Source organism: Pelecanus crispus, chromosome W (genome assembly GCF_030463565.1).
Source record: "Pelecanus crispus isolate bPelCri1 chromosome W, bPelCri1.pri, whole genome shotgun sequence".
NCBI lineage: Eukaryota > Metazoa > Chordata > Aves > Pelecaniformes > Pelecanidae > Pelecanus > Pelecanus crispus.
This window is the reverse complement of record NC_134675.1, coordinates 16,119,442-16,138,033: the sequence shown is the minus strand read 5'-3', so window position 1 is coordinate 16,138,033 and position 18,592 is coordinate 16,119,442. Positions and strand designations below refer to the sequence as shown.

General features: G+C 41.6%; 1 protein-coding gene across 7 annotated transcripts in view; it reads right to left on the bottom strand.

Moving 5' to 3' along the window:
* The window catches only part of LOC142596455 (adenomatous polyposis coli protein-like), a 126,704-nt gene extending 110,968 nt beyond the window's left edge, over window positions 1–15,736 (bottom strand). For all 7 annotated transcript variants that reach the window (XM_075725557.1, XM_075725558.1, XM_075725561.1 and 4 more), the window contains exons 1-3: window positions 15,602–15,736; window positions 4,830–4,914; window positions 3,678–3,879 (exon numbers count right to left, since the gene is read on the bottom strand). In XM_075725557.1, coding sequence (XP_075581672.1) covers window positions 3,678–3,879; window positions 4,830–4,914; window positions 15,602–15,736 — 422 coding nt within the window. The remainder of the gene's footprint in view (window positions 1–3,677; window positions 3,880–4,829; window positions 4,915–15,601) is intronic.
* Between the last annotated feature and the right edge of the window lie 2,856 nt (window positions 15,737–18,592).

Here is an 18,592-nt window from a genome sequence, read left to right as displayed (position 1 = left end):
ACTACAAAGAAAGACCATTTCAATGGAAAACTGGAAGGGAAGATAGCCATTAGTTCAAATAGCAGACACATTAGATTCTTAAAGACTGGAATGAGGAAGTGGGAAGAGATTCCTAAATTAAGGGAAAATATTCTCATACAACCCTTCATGAACCTAAATTTTATGAGTGATCCTGACTAGGAAAATGAAAAAATGGAGTGTCTACTAGATGCGGATCAGAACAGACTCATGGGAAATTGCTTCAATTTTATTGATAGGACTGAAAGAAAGGGACCTAGACATAGTACCTTAGAGGAAAAATGTACTCCTTTCAGCTCTTGATTGCAAAAGTTTTACTAAACACCAGGAAAGGCCCTTTAGAGCAGGGGTTCCTAAAGTGCTACCCACCAAGATTTGTATTATGGTTCCAGCTGGCTCCAAGACAGACCTGCTGCTGGCCAAAGCTGAGCCAATCAGCAATGGTGGTAGTGCCTCTGTGATAACATATTTAAGAAGGGGAAAAAAATGCTGCACAGCAGCTGTGAGAGAGGGAGGAGTGAGAAAATGTGAGAGAAACAACCCTGCAGACACCAAGGTCAGTGAAGGAGGAGGGGGAGGAGGTGCTCGAGCAGAGATTCCTCTGCAGCCTGTGGTGAAGACCATGGTGAAACAGGCTGTCCTCTGCAGCCCATGGAGAACCACATCAGAGCAGGTATCCACACAGCAGCCTGTGGAGGACCCCACACCACAGCAGGCAGATATGCCCTGAAGGAAGCTGCAGCCCATGGAGAGCCCACACTGGAGCAGGCTCCTGGCAGGAACTGCGGCCTGTGGAAAGGAACCCACACAGGACCAGGTTTTCTGGCAGGACTTGTGACCCCATGGACGACCCACACTGGAGCAGTCCATTCCTGAAGGACTGTATCCCTTGGAAAAGGACCCATGCTGGAGCAGTTCATGAAGAACTGCAGCCTGTGGGAAGGACCCAAGTTGGAGAAGTTCGTGGAGGACTGTGTCCCGTGGGAAGGACCCCTGCTGGAGGAGGGGAACAGCATGAGGAAGAAGGAGCAGCAGAGACAAAGTGTTATTATCTGACCACAACCCTCATTCCCCATCCCCCTGCACTACTCGAAGTGGGGGGAGGAAGTAGAGAAGTCAGAAGTGAAGTTGAGCCTAGGAAGAAGGGAGGGGTGGGGGGAAGGTGTTTTTAGTTTTGAATTTATTTGTCACTATCCTACTCTGTTATTAATTGGCAGTAAAATAAATTGATTTTCCCCAAGTCAAGTCTGGTTTGTCCGTGACGATAATGGGTGAGTGATCTCCCTGTCCTTATCTTGACCCATGAGCTTTTTCATTGTATTTTCTCCCCCTGTCCTGTTGAGGAGGGGGAGTGAGAGCATGGCTGGGTGGGCACCTGGTGGCCAGCGAAATTCAACCCACCAGACATCCCATCCATCAAGTAGCTTTCAATGCCCAAATCTTTAGAAACCCCTGTCTTGCATAGAGGCTTCTCAAAACATCTGGGATTTCAGTCAGATTCATTTTAGGATATAAAGAAGCCTTCAATGGAAACAGCTGCATGTCTCTTACTTTGCGTTTCCTTCACAATTGATTGATATTGTGGGACAACTGTACAATGTTCCCTAGATGTATGTTCTTCATATTACCTTCCAAAATAAAAAAAAAGTCTATGGTTTTGCCAACAGGAAAAACATCATATGGGGATGACATCTTCAAAGCATCAAAGATGCCTTTGTTTAGCAGTCATTTTTGTTAAGAGAAAAGAATCACTAGGTAAACGACTCCTAATATTAAGTAACCAATCAACCACCTATGGCAGCTATAACCATTTGCAAACAAGAGAAAGACTGCACCATCACATTGCTACAGTTTCAGCACTTATCAATAGTGGTGAAGCGATATGGAGGTGTTTGGGATGCTCCACCCCCCACCTCCAAAAAATATTTAAGGTGCTGAAAATAAAATAGCCTTCAGCAAACAAACAGTAACAATGAAATACATATATACAGAAGCTATATTATGTGTGTGGTGGTACATCTTCCCCCTGCCCCTGTTTTTTTTTCTGTCTGTCCTGTTTTTCCCCTTTACTTCGTCTGCTTTACAATCTCAGGAATTCCAGGCCGCAGCTTTTGTGTAGCGAGTTGGTCAGTTAAGCGCTCCTTAATTGTACCAGAAACTCCTACATGGCTGGAGCAGAGAGCGGCTCTGTTCTTATCAACATTCATATTATGGCTAACGAGGGGAACGAGAACAAACAGCTACCCTGGACAGCCTTGAAACAGGGTGGTATCATCGCTGCTGGAATTCCAGCAACAAGCCGACCCGAACTGTGGCTCGGATGGAAATTTACTGGTGATTAAAGTCAATCATCTCACAATCCTATAAATGGCAGTCCTAAGTGAGGCCCTTTGAGCTCTCCCGGACCGCCACGGGACGTACCAGCATCTCCCTCCGATCGAAGCATCGCTCGGAGTCAGCGAAACTTAGCAGATATCCGAAAGTCTGCTGCCACCAGAACTCCATTGCCGGAGATCGACAACGGAGCCTGGGCTGCTGATATTCTTCACTCCTCGAGGCTCTACTCTCGCCCGTTGAGAAATGCCAAGGCATTAGACGTGAGTATTTCACTAAACTCGAGGGGAATTTTTAACAGGTATACTATTTTCATATATGCATTTACAGTTGTAAGTGTGCATGCATGAATCAATTTAAGTAGTTTGTAGATGTATGATTTAATTTTAAAAGGAGTTTTATATTGCTGTACTATTCTTATAGCATTACTCTCCTAAACCATTGACCAAGTCTGAGACTAAGAGTGGGCCCAGCCGCACCTTGGCTCCTCTCTGAGAAGGAGTCTAGAAAGCAAGGGGGTCCATTCCGAACCTCGTGACTCAACGGGAGGGCTTCTGTATCCCCTACATACAATTTCTCTTTCTCTCTCATATAATCCAAATTTCCTTTATATACTTTTCCTACGTACTAGATATACATATATGCATATACATACATTACTCTTATCCATATAAACCGTTGACCAAGTCTGAGACTAGGACTAGACCTAGCCGCACCTAGGCTCCTCTCTGAGAAGGAGTTTAGAAAGCAAGGGAGTCTAGTCTAAACCTCGTGACTCAACGGGAGGGTCCCCTTTCGCCCCCCCCCCCCCTTCCTTTTGCCTTTATTCCATATATACGCAATGCTTTTATGAATCATCTTAACTTGTTGTGATTTAATTCTCTTTTATGTGCTTCTGTGTAGTAATAGAGTGAACCTTGCCATCTTCGAATCTGTAACTAAGTCACTGTTTGATCAATTTTGTCTAATCACTTTATTAATCATTGATGATTGAGTGCTATTAAAAATACTATAATCAAATTCTGCGATTCGCTATAAGTAAATTCTAACTTTTACTAAATCAAACTGTGTAAAGTCACTCATTCATAGTGAATCGACATAATCAGCAGGATTCACAAACCTGCATTCGTGACAATGTGTTTTAGGATTTCTGATGGTTTTGTATATTTAAATCTAATGTATATTCCTGGTTTCCTTCCCTGGTAGGATAAGTATACCACTGATCAAAAACATATGCATGATAGCTAAATATTAGATATGTTAGTAAATTTTCACATTAAAATTAGAAGTCAATGTGTACTGAATCAATAAATGAAGAAGTTTACCTCTCTCTTTCTAGCTCTTCTAAATAACCAGTGCTTTCTCTGCTTCCATTCATAAATCCTCTTCTTGGAAATGATCCTATGGGAACAGGACTGCACTCTCCAAAAGGGGTTGACACAGACCCTTCCCAGCTCCCATATGAACGCATGGACACCTTTGGCCTTAACTTCACTCCAGGGAAGTTACTACTTTCCAAGTTCAGTTCTGGGTAATAAAAAACAAACATTTGCAGAGCTGAAATTGAGCAGCACAAATATAAAAGATCACTTCTGTCTTAATTTCATACTTCATGAACAAATCTATAATTTTTTTGATGGAAACAGTTAAAACATTTTGCTTTAGGATACACAGAACATAATGTGAACAAAACCAATCTTAATGGTACAGTTAGAGAATACTAATTCTCTAAATGAGGAGATGCCCAAACTACAATCCTGCCAACCAGAACAGTATCATGACACCAGTATGCCTGCCTTTCTTAAAAAACGGGCAGTGTGACAAAAATATCATATGAATCACTCTTGTGTCCCGCTTCCTAATAGCCTGTTTCTCAGGGATCCCACAGATGCTCCGCCATCATGTAAATGATAAGTGTTTCCACCATAGGGGCCTAAACGTAGACATTCTCTACAATATTTCTGGTTCTGTGACAGGAATAACAGATGTATGCAGGGAGTCACTGATCTGGGCTTGCTCTCCACATCCCATATAACGGGATAGGTACACATTCCACCACATGCTCTAGGGAAGGGGGCATCAATTTTCAGCATGACAGATACAGTTGTAGTAATGTGACAGGGAAAGGGCAGGGCACATAAATGAGTTCAGAAAATTGGTGGAACTAATCCACCACTAGTTTAAACAATTAAAAACAGTTTTTTCATGAAGAAGTGAATAAAGCGTAAGATATATCAAATGCAATTCATATGAAGCCTTGGGGTAACAGCAGCAAAAGCACAAAAGCAACATAAGAACACATCCTTTTTTGAAAATATATCTTAAAACAATTGGCAAAAAATAACAGACACTGAGATTATGCCTAACTTCCAAAGTTAGCACTAGAAACAAGATGCACCTGAGTTGAAAAACTTTATCCTAAGGCAACAACAACTAAGAAAAAAATGAAGCTACTTAAAGCATAGTTCTAAATTTACCTTTAAGTCGTTCCATTAAGTCAATTTCTTCAGAAGATGCCATTGTCTCATCTTCAATACTTCCTTGTAGCTGTTTCAGCACCTCCTATAAGAAATTAAGCATAATTAAGAAATCCCTACAATAATAAACAAAGGTAAATACATCTTATCCTGCCCTCAAGTACACATTTATGCAACAGCTACTGTGACACTGATGTAAACTATATTTAACGTGAGCAGTGATCGTGTCATAACTTTAATTTCCATCAAATATATTCTACAGTATTTCACCAAACACTGTCAAAATATAAAGTCTATACTGAGTAACTCACCTTCTCTGATAATACAATTTATCAGCTTATTTAAAAGTTCTTCTCAAAGTGAATATCACTTCTCTCTAATTTACATATGGAGAAACTGAAGCACAAAGTACAGTAAAATTTCTTCAATCTGTGTTCATAAAGTTAAGTCTTGTAAATATAAAATTTGGATAAATAAGTAAAAGTTACTAAAGAAGCTTGAATAGTGCATTTTTTGAACCTCAAAGATATCAGACGAAACACTCTCCAGGGTTTTTTTGTTGTAGGTTTTTTGGTGGTGGTTTTTTGTTTTGGTGTTTTTTTTTTCCTTCCTTCCTGTGAGGCTATATCACCACAGTAAGCCAGCAGAGTGTCATACTTTTACTACTACTACAATCATTCCTATGAGAAAAAGATTTAGGTCCCCTTCATGGAGTCATATTATTCTGCTTACTATTACTACCATAATGCCTATGAGGCAAAGATTTAGGACTCCTTCATGCAGCCAAAGCTTCAAAGCTAAGAATATCCCTGCATGCTATCAAAACTACATATGACCAAATTATACAGCTAAAGGAAAATATTTCTAATGCATAAAAAGATTCATAGTAAATAGAATCACAGACTCATAGAATCGCTTAGGTTGGAAAAGACCTTTAAGATCATCCAGTCCAACCAATAACCTAACACTACCATGTCCACCACTAAACCAATTAAGGGTAGAGTAGCAACCCCACGCCTCCTGGCTGGTGGCTGGATCATTTATAATGAAAGTAAAAACCAGGAATCATTAAGGTTGGAAAGGACCTCTAAGATCATCATTCCAATCATCAACCCAACGCCACCATGCCCACTAAACCATGTCCCAAAGTGCCACGTCTACCCATTTGTTGAACACTTCCAGGGATGGTGACTCCACCACCTCTCTGGGCAGCCTGTTCCAATGCTTGACTACCCTTTCCGTATAGAAATTTCTGCCAATATCCAATCTAAACCTCCCCTGGCGCAGCTTGAGGCCATTTCCTCTCGTCCTATCGCTAACTACTTGGGAGAAGAGACCAACACCCACCTCACTACTACCTCCTTTCAGGTAGTTGTAGAGAGCGATAAGGTCTCCCCTCAACCTCCTCTTCTCCAGACTAAACAACCCCAGTTCCCTCAGCCGCTCCTCATAAGGCCTGTGCTCCAGACCCTTCACCAGCTTCATTGCCCTTCTCTGGACACACTCCAGCACCTCAATGTCTTTCTTGTAGTGAGGGGCCCAAAACTGGACACAGTATTCCAGGTGCGGCCTCACCAGCGCCGAGTATGGGGGGGACAATCACCTCCCTGCTCCTGCTGGCCACAGCATTCCTGATACAAGCCAGGATGCTGTTGGCCTTCTTGGCCACCTGGGCACACTGCTGGCTCATGTTCAGCCGGCTGTCTACCAACACCCCCAGGTCCTTTTCAGCCAGGCAGCTTTCCAGCCACTCTTCCTCAAGCCTGTAGCGTTGCATGGGGTTGTTGTGACCCAAGTGCAGGACCCAGCACTTGGCCTTGTTGAATCTCATACAGTTGGCCTCGGCCCATCGATCCAGCCTGTCCAGATCCCTCTGCAGGGCCATCCTACCCTCCAGCACATCAACACTCCCGCCCAGTTTGGTGTCATCTGCAAACTTACTGAAGGCACACTCAATCCCCTCATCCAGATCATTGATAAAGATATTAAACAAGACTGGCCCCAAAACTGAGCCCTGGGGAACACCACTCGTGACTGGCCGCCAACTTGACTTAACTCCATTCACCACTACTCTCTGGGTTCAGCCATCCAGACAGTTCTTTATCCAGCGAAGAGTACACCCATCCAAGCCATGAGCCGCCAGCTTCCTTAGGAGAATGCTGTGGGAGAGTGTGTCAAAGGCTTTGGTGAAGTCCAGGTAGATGATGTCCACAGCCTTTACTTCATCCACCAGGCGGGTCACCAGGTCATAAAAGGAGATCAGGTTGGTCAAGCAGGACCTGCCTTTCATGAACCCATGCTGGCTGGGCCTGATCCCCTGGTTGACCTGCACATGCCTGTTGAGCTCACTCAATATGAAACACTCCATAACCTTCCCTGGTACTGAGGTCAGTCTGAGAGGCCTGTAGTTCCCCGGGTCCTCCCTCCGGCCCTTCTTGTAGATGGGTGTCACATTCTGCAAGCCTCCAGTCATCAGGGACCTTGCCTGTTAACCAGGACTGCTGATAGATGATGGAAAGTGGCTTGGCAAGCTCCTCTGCCAGCTCCCTCAGTACTCTCGGGTGGATCCCATCCAGCCCCATAGACTTGTGAGCATCCAGGTGGCATAGCAGGTCATTAACTGCTTCCTCCTGGACTATGAGGGCTTCATTCTGCTCCCCATCCCTGTCTTCCAGCTCAGGGGGCTGAGTACCCTGGGGATAATTGGTCTGGCTATTAAAGACAGAGGCAAAGAAGGCATTAAGTACCTCAGCCTTTTCCTCATCCTTAGTGACAATGTTCCCCCCTGCATCCAACAAAGGATGTAGATTCTCCTTGGCTCTCCTTTTATTGCTGATGTACTTATAAAAACATTTTTTATTATCTCTTACAACAGTGGCCAGATTGAGTTCTAGCTGGGCTTTTGCTTTTCTAATTTCCTCTCTGCATGACCTAACAAGATCCCTGTACTCCTCCTGAGTTGCCCGCCCCTTCTTCCAAAGGCAGTGGACTCTCTTTTTTTCCCCCTGAGTCCCAGCAAAAGCTCCCTATTCAGCCAGGCCAGTCGGTCTTATGGCACACAGGGACAGCCCGCTCCTGCGCCCTTAAGACTTCCTTCTTGAAGAAGGCCCAGCCTTCCTGGACCCCTTTGCCTTTCAGGACTGCCTCCCAAGGGACTTTCCCAACCAGCATCCTGAACAGGCCAAAGTCTGTCCTCCGGAAGTCCATCGTAACAGTTTTGCTGCCCTTCCACTTGGCATCGCCCGGAATCGAGAACTCTATCATATCGTGGTCGCTAAGCCCGAGACGGCCTCCGACCTCGACATTTCCCACGAGTCCTTCTCTGTTTGTAAACAGCAGGTCAAGTGAGGCACCTCCCCTGGTAGGCTCACTTACCAGCTGTGTCAGGAAGTTATCCTCCACACACTCTAGGAACTTCGAGACTGTTGCCTCTCTGCTGTGTTGTATTTCCAGCAGATGTCCGGCAAGTTGAAGTCCCCCACAAGAACAAGGGCTAGCGATTGTGAGACTTCTGCCAGCCACTTGTAGAACGCTTCATCTATCTCTACATCCTGGTTGGGTGGTCTATAGCAGACTCCCAACAGGACATCTGCCTTGCTGGCCTTCCCCCTCATCCTTACCCATAAGCACTCGACCTGATCATCACCACTGTCGAGCTCTATGCAGTCAAAACAGTCCCTAACATACAGAGCCACCCCACTGCCTCTCCTTCCTTGCCTATCCCTTCTGAAGAGCTTGCAGCACTCCAGTCATGAGAGTCGTCCCACCACGTTTCTGTGATGGCGACTATGTCATAGCTATCCTGCTGCACAAGGGCTTCCAGCTCCTCCTGTTTGTTGCCCATGCTACGTACATTGGTGTACACGCACTTAAGATGGGCTATCGATTTCACCCCCAACGTTGCCATGCCGCCCCTGGGCTCCTCACTAGCAAGCCCATTTATATCCCCTTCCCCCTTCAAACCTAGTTTAAAGCCCTCTCAATGAGTCCCACCAACTCATGGGCAAGAATCCTTTTCCCCTTTGGAGACAGCTGATCTCCATCAGCCGCCAGCAGGCCCAGTGCTGTGTAAACCTCCCCATGATTGAAAAAAACATGAATAATAATGAATACTAGATTAAAAGGACCTTGTAAGCCCCCCAAGTCCTAATGCTCAGTGGCCTAAACTGAGGTGGAAAATTAAATGCAAGTTATAGTGAATGCCTCTTCCATATTATAATAGCAGATAGATCAATAGCAAGAATAAATTGAAAAGACTGGCCACAAGGCAAAAAGCCCTTATTATAATTTAAAATATGATTTTTCATATTACAGAAACCAAAATATTTTTAGAAGTAGTCAAGAAAAAAAATCTTAAGTAATGAGAGATACTCCATACTTGTCATATACAGACTCTACACCCAGAATTGTACATCATCTGTTCAGACCTTAAATCTAATAAATTTTAGGTAATTATAAAAATCTCCACAACACTGTTTTGCTCTTTTAGGAAACCAGCATACCTTACTATCAATGTTATTAATTGTTGCAACTTGTACAGAAGGTACACTTTAAATGCTTTTTGCTCTGTTTGAAGAGAAGAAAACCAGCATCTACACAAAATCAAGATATTCTTCATTTTTAACAGATATAACATTGAGCCTTTCTGTACTCAAAGTGTTGTTACTAGTACAAAAGAGAAGTAAAAGGACTTTGAGTAAAGAACTCCAGAGGGTTCTAAGAATATAATCTCCAAGTGCTAGAATCAAATACTAGCTGCACAGTCACTCTGCAATCACCCATTATTTAATTTCATGCTAGTACTCCAGGAAGAGGAAATCTGGAGTACAGATACATTAACCATGTCTACACTGTTTTGCAGAAATAATTCTGAAGGTCAAGCTGAGGTCACGTTTCCCAACTTAGGTGTTGCCTGACTCATGTAGTACTGCAAGAGTATGCCTACATTAGTGTTTTAGTTTGGATCATTTTGAAGCCAGTCTCACAACTGCCCCAACTAACTGTACTTTGGTTCAGATTGTTGAGTGATTTCAGAGTGTAAACTAAACACCTTTCAGATCAAACTAAGTGTGCAATTATGCTCAGACCATTAATGGGCATTCGCTCCATGGGACCAGGCTGGAGCTAGACCAAAAGTAAACCCCTGTGAAATACAGAATACGGATACTGGGTCCTCAATGTAACTGATTTACAGATCTGTTCATCTACAGCCAGCTGCACAACGGAATGTATTTGGTTTACATGGCAAGGTTTTGGTAGCAGAGGGAGGTTGCAGGAGTAGCTTCTGTGAGAACAGACCTGTGCCACTGGTCAAAGCTGAGCCAAGTGGCAAAGCTGGTGGTGCCTCTGTGAAAACCTATTTAACAAAGGGTAAAATGCAGGCAGTGTGTGAGTATGAGAAGTGAAGAAAGAAGAGGAGAGAAAAAAAAAAAAAGAAAAAAAAAAAAAAAAAAAAGAGTGAGAAACAATCCTGAGAACACCAAAGTCAGTGAAGGAGGGGGAAGAGGTGTTGCGGCACTGGAGCAGAGATTGCCCCTGCAGACTGGGGAGAGGACCACACCAGAGCAGATATCCACACTGAAGCCCATGGAGGACCCCAAACCAGAACAGGTGGATATTCCCTGAAGGAAACTGCAGCCCATGAGAAGGAACCACACTAGAGGAGGCTCTCCTGACAGGAACTGCAGACCATGGAGGGCCCACACTAAAGCAGGTTTATCCTGAAGGACCACAGCCCATGGGGAAGACACATGCTGGAGCAAGGGAAAAGCATGAGAAGGAAGGAGCAGCAGAGAACTGTTGTGAACTGACTGCAACCCCCCATTCCCTATCCCCCATGCACTGTTGGGGGGGGGGGGGGGGGGGGGGGGGGGGGGCAGAATACAGGAGTTAGAAATTAAATGAGCCTGGGAAAAAGGCTGGGGTGGTGGGAAGGTTTTATCTCTGTTTGTCACTGTGGTGGGTTGACTTTGGCTGAATGCGCCAGGTGCCCAACAAGCCACTCTATCACTCCCCCTCCTCAACAGGACAGGGGGGAGAAAATACAATGAAAAAGCTCATGGGTCAAGATAAGGACAGGGAGATCACTCACCCATTATCGTCACGGACAAACCAGACTTGACTTGGGGAAAATCAATTTATTTTACTGCCAATTAATAACAGAGTAGGATAGTGACAAATAAATTCAAAACTAAAAACACCTTCCCCCCACCCCTCCCTTCTTCCTAGGCTCAACTTCACTTCTGACTTCTCTACTTCCTCCCCCCACTTCGAGTAGTGCAGGGGGATGGGGAATGAGGGTTGTGGTCAGATAATAACACTTTGTCTCTGCTGCTCCTTCTTCCTCATGCTGTTCCCCTCCTCCAGCAGGGGTCCTTCCCACGGGACACAGTCCTCCACGAACTTCTCCAACTTGGGTCCTTCCCACAGGCTGCAGTTCTTCATGAACTGCTCCAGTGTGGGTCCCCCTGTGGGGTCACAAGTCCTGCCAGAAGACCTGCTCCAGCATGGGCTCCTCTCTCCATGGGGTAACAGGTCCTGGCAGGAACCTGCTCCAGTGTGGGCTTCCCACAGGGTCACAGCCTCCTTCAAGGCACATCCACCTGCTCTGGCATGGGGTCTTCCACAGGCCGCACCATGGACCCTCCATGGGGACAACCTGCTTCACCATGATCTTCAGGGGAATCTCTGCTCCAGCACCTGGAGCACCTCCTCCCCCTCCTTCTTCACTGTCCTTGTGTCTGCAGAGTTTGGTTTCTCTCACATTTTCTCACTCCTCTCTTCCAGTTGCTGTTGCACAGCAGGCTTTTTTCCCCTTCTTAATGTGTTATTACAGAGGCACTACCACCATTGCTGATTGGCTCAGCCTTGGCCAGCAGTGGGTCTGTCTTAGAGCCAGCTGGAACTGGCTCTATCGGATGTGGGTGAAGCTTCTGGCATCTTCCCACAGAAGCCACCCCTGTAGCCCCCCCGATACCAAAACCTTGCCACATAAACCCAATACCAGTCCTATCCTATTCTTAATTGGCAATGTATTAATTTTCCCAAGTCAAGTCTGTTTTGCCTGTGACAGTAATTGGTAAGTGATCTCCCTGTCGTTATCTCAACCCATGAGCTTTTTCATCCTATTTTATTCCCCTGTCTTGTTGGAGGGAGGGGGAGTGAAAGAGCAGCTGGGTGGGCATGTAAGCAACTAGCCAAGGTCAACCCACCACACTGCACACTACCTGTTGAAACAGACCCAGCCTTTAGGATCAAGTCCTAGTATGATAAAAATCACTACTCAGAAAATCTCAGCTGTGCTGGTGCTTTAAAGTACATTCAAGGGCATTCTCATTAGCCATAGGGCCCAACCATTGTGTATACATAACATATGCCCTGTCCAGCAAAGTCAAACAAACAAATAACCTGAAGGGCTCCTACATCATCTGACATAAGGTCAGAGAGCATTTGCAGACAGCAGTCTTAGCTTAAAAGCCTAAAAGGGCAATGCTGATATGTAGAGTGGTCTTTGGAGTATTTCAAGCTTCTGAAAGACCTGTCAACTCAGATAAATTTAGAAATAGCTAGTGGACCCCTTTTTCCTGAGAACAGCACTGTGACGCAGGAAAAAAAAAAATCAAACACAAAAATAACCCAAACATCCAACCTTTCCTCCCACTTCCTTCTTAGAAGTCATCTTCTCATCTCTCTGCATGACAGTTCTGCTATTTCAAAGATCATGTTCAGGATACTTTACTACATTATGAGTCCTCTTGCTTCAAGAGCCAATATTAACAGCTAAGCAAAAATACTACCACCTTTTCTATGTTACCAAATTACATGGCTGGAATGATGTCCAGGTAGCTAAGGACTGCTCTCTCAATATGAGGTAACAGCAAGTGCTCATCATCAGCATACCAGATCACATTTCTCAATTTTTTTCTGCTGCAATTCATTAGTTGAGGTTTTAACTTTTATTTTTTAAATTTTCCACTTTTTTTCAACCGTGTATGCTTTTTTATTTTTAGTCAACACGTAAAATTCTCCATTATTTCTTTTCCATAGAAACACTGTTTAGATAACAATGCCATTATTAGGCTATGTGTTCTGCTTTAGAGCTTTACCTTTGTCTGACAAGTACAAGTGGTTGTTTTAACCAGAAAGACTTAAATATGTAAAAGTTCTTGCAGGAAAATTACATATGCATAAACTGGGTAACGCAGACACCTGTTTGGTGGAATGGCAAAAATAAGAAAGCAAATGCTAAACTTTATTCAGTTTAAATTCTGTATTTTGACAGTATAATATTACCCTTATGTTTAACAGATAACAAATAAAGGAAAATATAAGGAAGCAAGTGAAAACTTGTTGGAGAAGTTAAGGTATGGGGGGTACCTAAGAGTTAGAAGATTTCTCATCTCTCAAGCAATAAATTGAAATAATGGGGATTATATAGAAAAGAAGCCTTGGCTAACAAGTCATATTTGCTTGAATTGCTGCAGGAAGGGAACCTATCACAGAGGAACTTAACGATCCACAAACAAAATGTGAATAGCTGACAATCTGATGAGAATGTTGACAGAAGGGAAATCATTTGGGTGACTGATTTTCATTATCCAAATCTCATGATTACTCCAGTAAAGGAATTCTCTTTCTTAGGCTGTAATCTGTTTTTTCTTAAAGCAAAAGGGGTCATACCCTAGATTTTCCCAATTGCTGAAGAGGGTGGAACAGGTTATACATTACAGTTAAAAGTACAGCAATTTCATACTCTAGTTACTTTAGAACACTTTGATGAATATTACTTCTGACTGTCGTGGTTTAGCCCTAGCCAGCAACTAAGCACCACGCAGCTGCTCACTCACTCCCCCTACCCCGATGGGATGGGGGAGAGAATCAGAGGAATAAGAGTGAGAAACAGTTTAAGAATTGAAATAAAGTAAAATAGTAATGATAATAATAACAATATAATAATAATAATATACAAAGCAAGTGATGCACAATGCAATTGCTCACCACCCACCGACCGATACCCAGACAGCTCCCGAGCAGCTATCGCTGCTCCCCAGCCAACCCCCCCCCCCCCAGTTTATATACTGAGCATGACATCATATGGTATGGAATAGCCCTTTGGTCAGTTTGGATCAACTATTCTGGCTGTGCCCCCTCCCAGTTTCTTGTGCACCTGGCAGAGCATGGGAAGCTGAAAAGTCCTTGACTAGCATAAGCAGTACTCAGCAACAACTAAAAACATCAGCGTGTTATCAACATTCTTCTCCTACTAAATCCAAAACACAGCACTATGCCTGCTACTAGGAAGAAAATTAACTCTATCCCAGCCGAAACCAGGACACTGACATTTCACTATATCTATTTTATCCCTTGTTGAACCTCATAAAATTGGCCTCGGCCCATCGGTCCAGCCTGTCCAGATCCCTCTGCAGGGCCTTCCTACCCTCGAGCAGATCAACACTCCCACCCAGTTTGGTGTCATCTGCAAACTTACTGAGGGTGCACTCAATCCCCTCATCCAGATCGTTGATAAAGATATTAAACAAGACTGGCCCCAAAACTGAGCCCTGGGGAACACCGCTTGTGACCGGCCGCCAACTGGATTTAATTCCATTTACCACAACTCTCTGGGCCCGGCCATCCAGACAGTTTTTTACCCAGCAAAGAATAATTTCACTTCAATTCAGAAAGAGTCATTTTCATCTTGCAGTGCAATGCAAAGATTAAACATAACTAAAAAATATGTAGTTCTTTCAAGTGTTGTTGTAACTAATGACAGTAATTCAGAACACAAGAAAAATTTTCTTCTTATAATGAATATATAGCTCAGTCTATATGCTAGAGGAAAAGAAAGTTCAATTTAAAGTATATTTAAATTGCTACATTCATCAAATCAGCACATTTCATATAATTATAAAGTAACAATAAATCTACCACATGAACATGGTAAAGCAAGGAGATGGGCATACAAATGTTGTTTAATGTTCAGTGTATGCCTACACTATACAGTAGTATATGCAGAGATACCAAAAATTTCTAAGCCATGTTAGCTTAGATACCAAAAGCAGCCCAGTTTTCCCAGCTGCAGCACCAAGAAACAGGATTTGTCATCTCAGGAAAAGCACTACATTAACGCAGCTATATTGCTTGTGAAATTCTGCCTTGTTCAGTGCCATGTATCACACAAATACAACTGTACCTATAGATGGATTTTGATCAGTAGGAAGACAAATTCCATCTGAGCTTAGCGTTTCCTCTGGTGGCTCCGAAGGCCTACACCTAGCCAATAAACACTAGACAGACACATTTGGGTGAAATTAGTAAGTATAAATTTAGGCCTTGGGAGAGACTGGAGACTTGTGGTATTATTTTAAAATGAGCTTTTCTTTTTGGGATGTTAAGTAAATACTGTAATAAAACTAATTTTTTTTTAAGCTTACCTTAAAACACTGAAAATCTCCAGTACTGGGAAGTACAACAGTGGTAAAATGGTAGGGCTTATCATGACAGACCAGAAAAGATATGAAAATGGAAAGGTGTGTCTAAAAACTGTTTTGGAATGTTGTTTTAGTTTTCAAATTTAAAAAAAAAGTTTTCATAATCAAGTAGATTTGATTAATAGTTTTCCCTTACACAGCCTGGAAAGGGATTTCTGTAGGAATCTAAAAGCACATAAAATTTCTTGAGCAACTACCAGTCTGTTAAAACACTCATACATAATCAAAACCAAAAGGCAATAACAGAAATGGTGATACACACAGACATACAGGTTGCAATACCTTCATATTAGATGCCTCAGTTTCCAGCTTTGTTAGGTGATTTGAGTTGTCCTCTAGCTCTTGTCGAAGGTTGGAGTTCTCCATCTTTAATGCCTCAACTTGCTTTAACAACTGGTCATATGAAGCTGCAGCCATCCCGGGCTACCCTCAGCCCTGGAAAAATAAGAGAAGATATTAAATTTAAACATTTTAGAAAAAAAACATATCTAAACATAAAATTACATCTCAATCTTTCCCATTTACCACTCAACTTACTAAACATTTCATTTAAATCCATTAAACCAAACTATTAATGCCTAGAACTAACATCAATTCAATGGCTTTTTTTTTTAGTAGGCTTCCATTTGATACATAACTCAGCAAATGAAAGATGATGATAAGGGGAAATCATACCATTATAAAAAAAAGCATCCTTACTTTTAAGTACTTCAATTATAACAATAAGAAACTAAGGCGATAATAGATCATATTTAATTGTTTTTGAGTAGTCAACAGGCACTGTCAACCATATCTAAAGGATGCTGACTGCCCACATATTTTATGAAGTGAAATATAGACACAGATGCTCAGCATTCCTTAGAATAACACGCACTAATGAAAATGTGTAAAAGGAGAACAGTAAATATTGAGGAATTTTAACAGAACAAAAGCATCAAATGTAATAGTAATCAAGTCTTGCAAAAAACTCCAAGGCATAAAGACTAAAATAACCGTATATTTCTAACACAAGTGGAAATACTGCACAGTTAAAGAAACAGATGAAAGGCCATTCTTAATATCAAGATACCCTATATTATAAATAAAAAGAGGAAGAGTAGGAAAGATATAGTATATAAATCATAAAATAAAATACTATAGTGATTGTGTTAATAAGTCATACATGCTTTTTAAGCAATCTTTATTTTGGGTAATATTGTCACACAGTCCTAAAACATTACCACAATTATTCAGCCATTACAAAGAAACAAGAAACACACGCACACTAACTTAAATGATAAAATTCAAATTGTTTCCTGTTTTCCAAATCCAAAACCAAAACTTATTAATGTAAATAAACAACATAAGATAATTAAAGCCTGGATAACCATGTTTTAAGCTCTTTACATTTGAAGCTATCAATTTCTTATTTGAAAATAAGTCATTCAGCAGAGTAACAGGAAGCATAGCACTTCTTACATGTACAAGTTACCCTGCCAATTTCACAGCAAGAATTTCCTAAGCAAATATGGCACCTGTAACTCAAAAGAGAAAAAGAATTTCATACTTTATCCAACCCAAAGAAAAATACATGAGAGACAGAACACAACCCACCTTTGGTAAGTTCACTATTATGATTGAGAGTCAAGCTCCCTTTTGCACTCTAAATCCGAGTTTCTTTCTGCAGAGTGGTCCAGATTCAAATGGAAGAATGGAGATACCCCTGTTGCTAGATTTACCCCAAGAAATAACTCTGAGGATGTAGGAACTTCAGGCTTTAACTCCATCAATATAAGAAACACCTAGAATCTAGGTCTCCTAGTACTCTAACCCATTTTCTCATTCTTAGGAGATGGAGGAGAAGAAATCTCTTACCAAAGTAAAATGAAATTACGACGAGAAATTTCACTATGCTGTACTGAATCAGCAGTTTGCGTAAATACACATATCAAAGCAGAATTTTCAAGTTGGATATAACTCTTTCAGATACTAAAACCAAAATTAATCAGCAGCATAAATTTATGCAAATGTACTGTTAAAATTTTCTTAATGTAGAAAAATGCATGTCTAAATCTTATTAGTTATAACTGCGCAGGAAACAGGAATTTAGATGTGCTCTTTTTAATCTGAAATCCCCACAGAGATAGGCAAAACCACCAATATTCTCTGAAAACTTACAATTTTATATTGATCTGTGTTCTTTTTTATTTGAAATCAATAAACAGTATACTCAACGTACCCTGAAGAGGTTCTGCTTAAGAACCCCAAGCTCAACAATTTATGATATAGTAACTAAATCTTCTTATGGAAATATTTCAGCCTCCATTGCTAGTTTGTTTTTTTTTTTCCAGTCATAAATGCTATTACTACCAGAACTTCCTGTAGAACAAATTAATCTTTTCAGAACAGAGGTTAAAGAATAATTTAAAATGTAAAACCCTAACACGTCTTTTTCTCAACAATATAGACAGAATACTAACACTGTCTATACATATAGACAATATTTTCACTACAACCTATTTGTTTCAACTTTAAAAATCTTCAACTGAACAATTATTCAGTCACACATGGTAACTAAGGCCGATTTTTTTGTTTTGTTAGTGAATAAGTTGTATAGCTACTTCAGAGAACAAAAATCAGTGGAAAAAGCAAAACTATTTTCTCCAGTAAGGCCCAATCTAAACAATACTGAAGTCAACTGGGGCTCCAGTTCATTACATTACACTGATTTTGGATTATGAACTTCGTTGAAAGAGCAATAAATCAGATGTCTGACTCACTAATAAGGAAACAGAATTTAGCATTCTACTACCACTGCTACTGGTAAGCAGATGTGCTAATGACCAAAGATTTTTTTCACAGTGTAGTTACTATTCTTAAGATAACAAATTATGATCGTTGTGCCTACAGTACATTAATATCTAGATTGTAATTTAGTACTGTCAGAAAGGACTATCAACTCTGATTTCTTTCTACAGCCACAAATTTTATCCAACTATCCTGTGCTAAGCCAAATATCTCATCCTTATTACTCTTTACTATTCTGTTAGTTTTGTAATTCACTCCCAGGTGACTAATGGGGAATTGTTTCTTCAAGGGCATATCACACTGAATTCAGAAAAAAAACAGACTTATTCAGTGGTAGATCATATTGTCATTAAAACATATTTCTGAGATTTTCAAATTAGTTTCTTATTAATCCTTTTAACACATTTCAAAACATTTTTTAAGTACTAAGTCTAAGGGTTCTGACTTGCAAGAGATTACTGCTAACACTGGGATGGCTGGAACAGT